Source organism: Diorhabda sublineata, chromosome 1, assembly GCF_026230105.1.
Source record: "Diorhabda sublineata isolate icDioSubl1.1 chromosome 1, icDioSubl1.1, whole genome shotgun sequence".
Classification (NCBI taxonomy): domain Eukaryota; kingdom Metazoa; phylum Arthropoda; class Insecta; order Coleoptera; family Chrysomelidae; genus Diorhabda; species Diorhabda sublineata.
The window spans coordinates 26,660,863-26,673,578 of record NC_079474.1 but is presented as its reverse complement, the minus strand read 5'-3'; the positions used below and the strand labels follow the sequence as shown (position 1 = coordinate 26,673,578).

The 12,716-nt window shown below is 30.4% G+C and overlaps 1 protein-coding gene across 6 annotated transcripts in view; it reads right to left on the bottom strand.

The window, feature by feature from the left end:
- LOC130448965 (CUGBP Elav-like family member 4) overlaps window positions 1–12,716 on the bottom strand; it is a 1,535,225-nt gene that overhangs the window by 16,609 nt on the left and 1,505,900 nt on the right. For 5 of the 6 annotated variants that reach the window (XM_056786625.1, XM_056786830.1, XM_056786759.1 and 2 more), the window contains 3 exons: window positions 11,694–11,795; window positions 6,745–6,822; window positions 82–240 (listed from right to left, as the gene is read on the bottom strand). In XM_056786625.1, the coding sequence (XP_056642603.1) occupies window positions 82–240; window positions 6,745–6,822; window positions 11,694–11,795 (339 nt within the window). The remainder of the gene's footprint in view (window positions 1–81; window positions 241–6,744; window positions 6,823–11,693; window positions 11,796–12,716) is intronic. The other variant, XM_056786919.1, reaches the window with a different exon arrangement.

Here is a 12,716-nt window from a genome sequence, read left to right as displayed (position 1 = left end):
AACTGAATTAATTTGTAAGCTTTATTAATAATTCTTCTACAACCTAGTTACTTTTAATAATGTTTTGTCTAAATTTCTTACCAAAACATTTACTCTGGTTCGTGGCACGATCTATGAATACTTTCGAACTAATCACGTTTCCAAATGGAAGAAACATCTGCATCAATTCTGCATCTCCAAATTCTTGTGGTAAGTGATAGATGAATAGGTTGCAGCCTTCAGGACCTGATATTGAGCAACCTATCGAAATGAGAAAGTGTTCATATTTTTTAATTTGAAAAACTTTTAGAACCAACTGAGATATGGAAGAATAATAATTTATTCGATACGTTATTTAGAGAATAGTAGTTGTGTTAGATGATTACATAGTGGAACAGAAAATTTTGAATATATTCTTCCATATTCTATACATACAGGGTGTTTTTAAACTCATGCGATGATTGCTCATATGAAATTTAGATGGGTCTTTCCTATAACAAAATTTCCTTGGCCCACTCCTCTCCGAGATATCACTCTATGAAGATGGTGAGTAAAAATTGAATTCTATTTTTCCCACAATTTCAGTGAATCTGTAAACTTGAAAAATTCTGTAATTTTTGTGTACTCGCAAAATACTAACCACTTGTATTTTTTCAATATTCCTGTCACATTAGCAACTCCCACTTCATTTCTGAAAACTTTTGTTCAAGATAAATTTCTAAGTCATAAGATGAAATTATAATTCAAAATCCTTATTATTTGAAAATATTTTTTATTCTTGAATTTTTTCCCAAAACCAATAGCTGCAAAGAAAAAATAGACACCATAAACTATAATTTGTTCAATAAATTCAGAGAAAAACAATAAATATTATGTAAAATGGAATACAATTTATAATTAATGGTGGAAATAACCACCTCTAGCTATCTAGCTAAAATACATGTACTTGTCATGATTGCCGAACATGTTCAAAGATTTGAGGTGTATTTCGTTGATATCAGCTACAAGTGTCGAGTGGACTAATGATTTAAGGTACCCAACTACCTCGACCAATCAAATGTCTAGGATATGTTGCACGTAAATGTTGCCGAACGTTCCGACCGAAGTGTACTTGAGCACTATCGTGCATGAACCACATGGTTTGTCTGATATTTAGTACGATGTCGTCAAGTAGTTCAGGGAGATCATTTTCGAGAAAACTGGTGTAATGAATTCAATTGAATGACTGAGGCTGAAGATGTGAGCCAATTAAGTTATCCCCTACAATACCAATCCATACGATCACTGAAAAACATTTTTAATATGGTGCTCTATAATCTCATGGGGATTCTCGTCTGATCTCTGATCATATGTGATTATTGTAAAAAGTCAATATAGATACTCTTGAAACATGTGCCTCGGTCGTAAACAATACATTATATAAAAATTGAGGATTTTTTTTGCAGAATCTAGCTCGTTGAGGAAAATCTCTAGGTAAAATAACTTCCCCATCGGATGTAGTTAGGCTATAATAGCTGCCCTTTTAACACTCACCAAAGAAATGAATGGCTGATATTGGGTGTTGACAATTTTTCTAGTCCTTGCTTCTGGGTGTACATCAATTTCATCTTAAATTGCTTGTTCTTCTTCTTCAACTTTCGAGTTTCGAATAAGCGATTGTGAATACGTGCAAATACGTAATGATGAGGCGTTACTGGTTGCGGGTATTTTTCAGCATAAAGGTGTCCAGATTGTCGAGAATTACCATTTGCAATACCATATACGAAAAGCTTGTGGCCCTTCCAGTGTTTGTATACAGGTCACGATAGATAACGCAAAAATAACAACATACAATCTTACAAGTTAACTTTGATTCGTAACTGACAACGTCAGCCTACTAGCATGTACATAAACAATAAGTGAACATGGTAAATGAATTGTCAACAGTTTGATATTCTAATGTTTATAATTGAAAACAAGATAGAGGTGGTTATTTCTAGCATTTATTATTAATCGTATTAAATTTCACATGTTCACTGTTTTCCACTCAATTTATTGAAAAAATTTAGAATTATTGTATTTATTTGTTTTCTCTGATGCTATTGATTTTGGGAAAAAATATTTAGGAATAAAAAATTTTAACTTATAATTTCATTTCATGAAAATTCATCTTGAAAAAAAGTTTTGATATGAAATTAAGTAAGGGTTGCTAATTTCACCCCCGTATAATGTAACAGCAATATTGAAAAAATACCCTTGATTAAACCGTTGCGAGTGCACGCAATTTACAGAATTTCAAGTTTCTAGCTTCACTGAATCTTTAGAAAAAAAATGAATTTTTAGTCACTATCTTTATATGGTAATATCTCGGAAAGAGGTGGGCTGAGGAAATTTTATTATAGGAAGGTCCCATCTAAAGTCCATACGAACAATCATCACCTGAATTTTGTCGCATGAATTTGGAAACACCCTTTATGTCATCTGCTAATGAGTCTTCTTCTTTGTATTTGTTAAGTGAAAATTTTTTGTTTGGTTAGATTCAATATTATATTTGCTGAGTTGAAAACGGTTGTGGAAATAACTGAGGAATTATTATATTATGTTCAAATTATTAAATATGAAGAAGTCTGGTTTTGCTAACTTCATTTTAATAGAGAGCAAAAATATGGGTCGATGTCTCTTGGAATACTAAGAAAGGTGTAGCTCTAGAAGTAGACTACCCAAGCGAATGAAGCAAAATATAGGAACATAGCATTACAAGAATACCGCAAGAATGTTGACCTTGAAGAATAAATTCCAAGAATATTAGAGGGAAGAATTATATTTAACATCACCAGTTACATCATTGAGCCTCATTTGTAATTGACAGCAATGATAATGCCAAAATAACTTGAAAAAGGAGTAGAATATAGGAAACGTCTATGTTTGAACTTTGTGATTAGAGAATTGCTGATATAAGTGTAGGTACTACAACCAAAAACTTGTAATTGCTCTAAATCTAGTTTCTAATAATGGTAATGTTATCAGAGCTAACGCGAATATTTGTTGGTGTTTGTGGTATATTCTTCTTGAACATTCTCAATCGATGAATGATAAATTATTTCACTCACAAGAACTGAGCTAATCGGTAAATAATTTCTAGATCTAACTTTATGTTGATGTGTTGTGAAAATGATGCAGTGGATTTCTAGTTTCTATTGGGGTAATTGTTGAATTCCTAAAATCATCAATGTATAATCAAATCGAATGATAAAACACGCTTATAAAACGTTCAATGAAGAGTTTGATTCGGACAAAAAAAAATTAGAAGAAGACTCAAAAAATGATATATTTATATTGAATACACCAATATTGTAAGCTTAAGAAAAATGCAAATATTGAACACTAAACATTGAAGGTTGATAAAACACCAATATGCACAAATAACGTTTAAATGAATAACCTATTAAGCTATTTTCTCAGTTTTTCGAAATTTACTATCAAAAACACTTAATACATTTTTAGACACTTCATAGACACAATATTATAATTTTCATGGAACAGTCAAAGATCATCATTTGAGATGTTAATATCGACAAAAAGAGGTCGATGGGCATCTCGCTATATATATATATATATATATATATATATATATATATATATATATATATATATATATATATATATATATATATATATATATATATGATTTCTACTTACATCTCTTCTGGAGAGCGAGATGCCCATCGACCTCTTTTTGTCGATATTAACATCTCAAATGGCTCGCAATTGCAAAGAGACATTTGTAACCACTGATTAGTTTCGACGCTATTACGTCTCATCAGAGTAATATAACAATTCTCGTTCGGGATTAAGACCCAAATTGAAGACAACGTCAAAGGGCGTCGCTATTTGGTTCGTGTAGTTAAACATTCTCCAGTGAACGCTAGCTGGTGCCATCCTCTCTTCCAACTGCGAACCACTGGTCAGTTAGAAATTTAGCGTAGTCGCCGATAAGATAGATTACGATGGTAAATGAGGTGTGTAAAATGTATTAATGATTTCTACTATTCACCTCTGGAATAATTTCGAAAATTAATATTTCGCAAATGTATTCTGCTGTTCTGCAAAGGAGAAAACAACTACTTTCTTGGCTAATGCCTTGATGAATATTGAATCACATCTTTTCTGATGAGCGTAATGTCAAGCGACCTTTATGTCGATATTAACATCCTCAAAATTTCGATGAATGCAGACAATTTTTAAGCTGCGTAGACGCCTATTGTTATTTCTAAACTGAACAAATACTACAAATTTCGTTGACTAATAGCTGACCTTCAATTGTATAAAAATAGAGAAGCCAAGTTAGTTTGAAAAAAGCGTTTACTCTCAGGAATTAAATTCCAATTTAATGGTTATCTGAAAAACAATGCAATTGCAAGCGTATGAAAAAATGTTATTCATTTTAAAAATAATTTGAAGAGTTTATAATTATGATATAGGAATTGTCTGTTTAAATATGATCGTAATATGAAATCAGTTTTGATTGTCATACAAATTGATTATTATATATAGGCACAAAACTAGTATGAGATGTGGATATTAAGTCCATAATTATCTGCCAAATGGGCAGATAATTATGGACAAATGCCAACACAAATGCCAACCGTTTGCGCATGCTTGTTATAGTAGAACGAAGCCTACCATTCCAGATTTACGCGAAGATAGTGTCTAAAACTCTTACTCATAAAAAAATTAATAAGAAAAGCTATTTGTATGATGGTTTCGGTGAGTATTTAGAGTATTTCGATATTTGGTTATGGTTCCGATACACGTAAACAAAGTCAAAAATGGATAGAAAAATGTGGAGAAGTCTTTTACATAAATAGTCACAACTGGAGTAATTTTTTTCTTTTTTTTAATATCTAAGGCTTAGTTTATCAAAGGGTATGTTCCTGTCGGTCAAACAATGATTGGATTGTTCTATGTTAGCGTACTAGTGTAGCAGTTTATGAATCTACCAACCCTCCAAAGGTTCAGAGAATATATTGCAGAATCTTAGTGCCTTTTTCTCCCATATGTTTATTTTGTTTTCTTCCCTTTTATTTATGATCCAACACTCATGCGGCTCTTGAAATATCTTTTGATCTTAATAGGACTCAAAATGTTTTTTTCCCATTCAATGAATACCTTTTCATATACACAAATGGTTCTCCTCACGTTTACCCTCTATAATTATAACTGAAATTAAAGCCAAACAGTATTGCTCCATGAACTATAATAAATTACATTTTTCAAAATTATTTAAATGAATGGAAATGAAAGTAACATAGAAAAAACATTATCGTAAGGTCCCTAATATATAAAATATAATTTTTCAGAGTTTATTATTATAGAGAGAGTGGTCGTAAAATAAACTGAAAACTTGTGTTTTTATGTCTCACGTCAAAAGTTACCCTAATATGAGTAGAACAAATGATATTTTTTTTTTTAATTAATCAACAAATACAGTCCCCAAAATTATAATTTGACGTTTCGCAATTGGAGAACGGATAAAGAAGTTGATGAGGATCTAACACGTGCATGTCAAACGCAAGCCTAGACTCCAATAGCCCAATAGATTATGTGACGACGGCAAGTAAAACAAGCGACGAAAGTTTCAGAATTCATAAGATTTATCTGGATTATTGTCACGAGACAATTTTTTTTCTTTGCAGAGGAGAAGATAGACGAAAAGAATTTATATCGAAGTCCGAATTACTTTATTTTTCCCATTTTTTCAGGTTTGAAATATTGCAATTTATTAAATTGTATATAAAAACTCACATTTCTCTAGTTTACCAGGTAAGGGTTGTAATTTATATATATATATATATATATATATATATATATATATATATATATATATATATATATATTATATATATATATATATAAATATATATATATATATATATATATATATATATATATATATAGAGAGAGAGAGAGAGAGAGAGAGAGAGAAGTGCTTTATTGCCAAAAAATTGTTACAAATTGTAGACTACAACTTGTAAAAATTAAAAAACGAACACAAAAATGAGTAACAAAATATAGGTAATAGAAATTGGTAATAATTAGTATGTAAGTTCCTAGCAAAAACTAAACAAGTATGCAGCAAGTTTGCACCAAGTATGCGGCTTGGAATCAAATATTATTATGAGAACAGAAGTCATTACAGAATAGAAGGCACTTTCCAGTAAATATGCCCTCAAATTTTTGCGGAATGCAGGAAAAGATGATATCGATATGATTTAATTTGGCGAGTGATTATGCATTTTGTTTGTATTGTAAACTATTGAGCCCTTAACTAATTCTGAACGTGTAGTAGGTTAGTGAAGGTCGTGCTCCTCGTTCTAACCTAAACTAACTTACCCTAACCTAAGTGGATAGCCATACAACGACTTTTCAAGAATTGGAAGGAAGAGTCATAATTTTTAATCTTTTAAAGAAATCCCTGCAGTGAGCCCTGCTGTTTAGTCCAAGTAAATATCTAATAGCTCTCTTTTGTAGTTTGAAGATTCGCTCAAATTGAGAATCGAGAATTCATTGTTGCAATAAAGTAAGATTCACAGTTTATTCACTATTTAAGTGTCAACTTCAAAATTATGGTAATTATCAATGGTCATATATATTTTTTCTGCTTATTGATTAAGCATCTGAATATTTACATTATTCTACGGAATATTTGGCAAGCTTATCATGACCCAAATATTTTACAAATGTTATTAAGTGTCTTTATAGTTAGATGAAAGGGCGATATCTTACCTTCTCTTTGTGCGGGAGCAACAGCTGACATTGGTTGTGGTATAGCTTGTGGAAATTGACCATAAACGGCGGGGTAAGCTGCCGAAAAATATAAACAAATAACACATAATACTTTACCACCAATGCAAACATGCCATAATATGAAAATAAAAGTGAATACTTCAAATATCGATAGGTATAAAAATCTTCAATAGTTTCTGAGAATATTTAAATGAATTAAAAAATCAGCTAAACAGTTGTCATCTATTGGAAGTTTTTCAAAAACAAGTGAGAAAACGTTATCATGTAAGTTAGTTTAGACATAAAATGAAACCTCAAAAGCTATGTAATGATTTACCGAATTTATGAAAGAGTTTCCTGAACTCTTAAAAAATTTTTCATGTGAAATTCAGTAAAACTCTAATTTAATTGGTGGTAAATGACTGTCATTTTCAATGGAAGGAGGGCTTGTAATCTCCCCTGTGTATGTCGTTATTATGTTATTAAATATTCAACTTAATCATTTCCTAATACCACAATCGTAATGTTTGTTTTTATGTAGTCCCTTATATATTATTTATACATTACTTTGCATAAGATTGATAATCGATAGTGGTGAAACACATTAAAGTATGAATTACTTAGTTTAACATGCAATCAAAATTACTTACTGTCATAAAAATATTTAAATTGAATGAACAGAGATAGAGAATTTCTGCATCATCCATTAAAGTTTAACTGGGTACTGATAATAACGTAAGTAGTAATCTTGCCACCAAAAAATTTGGAAAAAATAATAATATAATATAGGATTCATCATAAGAAGTTGAGAGATAATGAAATCAAGAAAATGAAGGACTGAAACTATTGGAAGTAACGAATTTAAGTTTTATACTGTTTACGTGATGTTTTTGAAACTTAAAGTTAGACGTGATTTCTTAATCGTTCAAATTCAGCTATACTTTTTGTATTTATGAGAAATGAAATGTTAAAATGTTTAATTGAATTGCAGAAAGCTGACGCTCAAAAAAATCATCTTATCAATTGATTATTTTACATTGTACAATTGGTCAAAAATTTCTCTTATGAGCTAGACGTTATGTGTCATATGTATTCTAATAATGAATATGAATATGAATTATGAATATGAAATATGAATTCTAATAAAATGAATTCTAATAAAAATTATATAGAGCGAGTAACATAGATTGGTGGGAAACATCGAAACATTTAGATAGGTCGCAAGCTACAAAACACATTTATATTTATATAAAAAACTCAAAATACGAACGAATTATTCACAAAAAGCATAAAATATTCATTTTTATTTGCAATCTGAAAAATTTACAGTGAACAAATAGTTAATAGCAATATATAATGTCTTAGTGACAAATCGTTTCGCTTGAAAATAATATAATTTGATTATGGGATGACTAAACACTATGACAATAAAATGTATCAGGAAGGTTATACGAAACATGCATAGTTATTGGGTATATATCATGGAGCATTTACAAGAACACTTTTGATGGAATTCATTCGAGAATTGCTATGTTTGAGTTGTATACAGTATCCCATAGTGTATCCCATGTGTATCGCAACATCAGATGGGTTTGGGTGTGACTTTGGATGATAGCAACTTGTTATTGATTATAAGTTGGAATCTTCGACCTTTTCATCAATAGAGTTCATCGAGTTTTAGACTGAATTTGTACTCAACAATTTTAATTTTCCAATTTCTTAGCCTCGAGGATATAACATTCAAGTTTGTTGGGAAACAATAGAATAGTCCAGATGAGATACTAACGTAGCAGGGACATCTGCATATGTTTGTTGCTGTAGTTATTGTGTATGGGAATTACAGATGTATAGGTTATATAGAAGCACACTCCCCTGTCGACATTATTAGATACCGAGTTGTAATATGATCTTGAATTTTTATTTGAAATTGTCTTCCTTGTAGGTAGGATTTTATGATTAAAAATTTTGTACAGTAATTCATCGCGGCAGAGCTTGTCGACGCCTAGGTGATATCTAAGCAACCAATCGAAGAATTTTCTTAATCATCGCAATATTTTAACACTTCTTTGTGACTTGATGGACTTGTTTATGGAGGTATGTTATGCTTTATATCCAAATAAATGTTTAGGTAGTAGTCGGGAGCTTTCAGTTTCTATTTTCTCTATCACTAATTTTGCTAGTAGCTTTGACATATCAGCTAATAGACTAATTGTTCTATAAGATATCTCTTCAGTTGGTTTTTCTGGATTAAGGATAAAAACCCGTTCCAGAAAATACATGAATTTTCAATATCCATATGATCTTTGCTTCATTTTTCTATGAGATATGATAGAAAAGACAGGCAAGTGACCGATTTTCAATTTAATCTTGCCCCTCACAGCGATTTCAATAATCAAGTTTTTGTTTAATAAAAACATTTCTTTTCTTCTTCTATCCCTTTACTCACTTGATGTAAGTCCTTTAACTTTGAGTCCATTATAATTGAAAACTGGATTTTGAGGCATTCTATACAAACGGTTGTAACCCATAAATAACCGAGATTCAACACTGCTATGAATAGTGGAGTCTGTCCTTAACGCTGCGTGGCTTTCCAAAGAAATTACTTTTAGGCAAATAATATTTATTTAAGTTCACTCAAATAAAACTGATTTAAAAAATCAGTCTCACCATTTAATATCTAAATCTCGGGTGTGCTGTCATTAAAGAAATATCAGTGCTAAGGACGATGAGAGAATATTATGATGGAAAATTTCTGTTAGTTATTAGAATATATAAACCCGTGGATACTATTTATAGAAAGAAAGTTTTTACTCCCGTGAAATTTGTAAATGTCCTGTTTATTTATTGGAATAGATAAAAAGAAGAAGAGAATAAGAACCACGTATTGAAATATTCAGGAACTTCTCAACACAAATATCAAACTTGGTGAAGTGGTTTTTAATAATAGTGAGAACGAAACGAAACGTAGACAGTGACATATTTACCTTGTCGAACATTTTCAAAAGTAGAATCAAAATGTGTTGATTATTTGAATAATTAAATTGTAGTAATAAGAAAAATGTCGGGATTTTTCTAAGAAAATTTTTTTAACTAGTGGAAATTCCATCTCGAATTTTGTCAAAATTGCCAATGATTCATATTTCCTACTAATTTCGATTCACTTATTTTCCTGTAACGTTATGATTCCATGAATTATAATTGGATGCTTCCATATTTTTTACATAGAAAGCGAAATATTTGATGAGAAATTATTGGTAATAAGAAGATTTCATTCGTTTTCCATACATCAAAGAACTTCTGAATATTAAGGACATACCAAAAACCTTATTTGACGATATATATATAATTTGATATATTTTCTTGCGATTCTTGAAGCTCCTTAAAACTCAGTGTAAGTAAACAACTACAAGATATATTACAGACATGTTCATAATAAAACTGACTATATAGGTTTATTCCATAAGTAATTAACAAAACTGTCACCAAATTTTTTTTTATTGGCCCTGATTCTAAGCCAACTCTTCTCGATTCTTGGCACCTATTTTAAAACTATTTTTTGAAATACGTCAAAAGAAGTATGCATAAAATACAAACCCTGGAACATTAAGAGAAATATTATGCTAGACAAATAAGATCCAATTATTTGATCGCATAAAATCATATAACAGATATTTATTTCAAAGAGTATAGGTATTCAATCAATGAGTATTATCTGTGGCTTAAGATCTATAATTTTGAAAGTAGTGAATATGAAAAAATCATTTTAAATAATTGTTTATAGTATCTTATGTAATGTAATGTAATAATTCAATTTTTCATTATAATCATCTTTCATTGGTTTAGTGACGACAATATCTTATTGTATAATTTCCAAGCATTATGTTGGATTCAATTAACAATCTTTGGTTTCATTCGATAAGTATTTATTGAAATTGCCTTTCAATGCTAATTGAATTGCGTAACGGGCTTTCAAAGCAATTCTACAGCAATTTTCTCTGTTAGCTGTATAATTTCCAAAGAATAATATTTTTTAAGTTTTTTCGCTTGAAGTCATCCAAAAGTAGAACATTTATAGCATAGCAATTATAACAGAACAGTGAGAAATGGATGGAGATTGATGAATAATAAAAAAGTTGGAAAGGATAATGGACAAGAAAAGTGGATTTCATAAAAGCACGCAGACCAGGATGGGACGGACACAGAAGAAGTGGAGAGGAGACTTCTAGAACAATAAAAACGCAATAGAAATATTGAAAACTAGATAAGATGAACTTTTTGAGATACGGGTTTGGAGAGTAAGAATTTCAAAAAAAAAAAGAAAAAATAGAAAGGCAGACAATTATGGAGAAAGATAGTTGAAAACGCTAGAACGTATAGCAACATTTAGATGAACCGCACTGACAATAGATTGATACTGAATGATGGACGGATCGTAATTCACTTTATATTTGAATTTTCATGGAAATGTACAGTCATTTATACATAATACACATCTAACTGGAACTTGTAGAGCTCATGAATGACGTTCACTACGAATTATAAGATATTACTATTGTATATTCGTCAAAGAACGTCATTTAAAATAATATTTCAAGCGACCTTCTCCAATGAGGTTTTATTTCATTTTAAACGCCAGTAATATTTAAAAAAGTTGCCCCATTTGTCAGCTCGTAATAGGCCAAGTATAATTTGCAAATATCAGTCGATAATCGAAAGAAGAACTAGTACGGGATTTTCTATTGAATTTTGGAATATTCTGTAAAAAAATGTTGTTACTAATGATAGCTGAAAATATCTCACTATATATAATTATGATACCTATTATAAATATGTGAATTATCATAATTTAGTAAAAAATTTAAGGTGAGTAAGAAAAAGATTTCATTTAATATGAATTCTTTCTGTAGATAATTCGTTCTTCAATGTATCTAACATAGATAAATACTCACCCACACCAGGATACGCTGGCTGCATGCCTGGATATGCCGGATGCTGTATCGCAGCCTCGCCATTCGGTAAGCCTTGTGCAGGTATGGACAGATGTAGCGCGTCTAGAATTTACGACACATAGTAGATTTTGAAAACGTTATTACATCAATGAGTATTTCTGATCTTCTATTATCAATGAATTGATTGATTGATAAGTTAATTGTTTACATGGCTGTCATTAATATATCTAGATAATTAGGTTAATCTTTTTCGAAGCATTTTGGAAAGTATTCCAAGAAATTATAAGATTGATTCTTAGCATTGTTATCAGGTAAGGCTCTCTACGAAAATTATCTTTCATTCTTTTGTTTATATTATACTCTTTTCTCTCACTCACTTCTCTTCGTTGTTTATTTGTTCATGAGTGAAATCACAACCTCGCGATACAATTTTAATTTTGATGCTCATAGAAACCACATATCCTCCGCATACCTAGAGTTCTTACTTAAAATGGCTGGACTTTTTGTTCCATATATTGTATTTTTAATAAAAAAAAGTCACTCAAGCCTCAATAATTGATTAAAATTAACACTATAATTTCCTCAATTAAGAGTTTTACATTCGACACTCGGTTTCAGCTCAGTCATTCAATTAAAAAATTGCACAAACCATTCACTATTATATTGAATTATTCACTCTTTTATTTTTACATTTAGTCAATAGTCTAGAGCGCTTGTTTTTTTTTGAAAGAGGTTGGATTGGTCGATTAGTATTTCCAATCGCGATTTCTTACATGCAGTGAGAATGTACACACATAATGCAGAGAGATGATGTCATCATAGATTTTGTTAAATAAAAGTCCTTCGACTTTTTTGTATAGTGTTTGAAGTTTAACATAACTACCAAATATCTAATTTCCATTTCTCACTAATTTGAATATAATGAAAACTGACAAATACAATTATTTAAATTGAGCTAATGCTCAAAATGTTCTTCATTGGCTATTTGACTTTAGTTCTAATGAATTTGGGTTCAAATATATC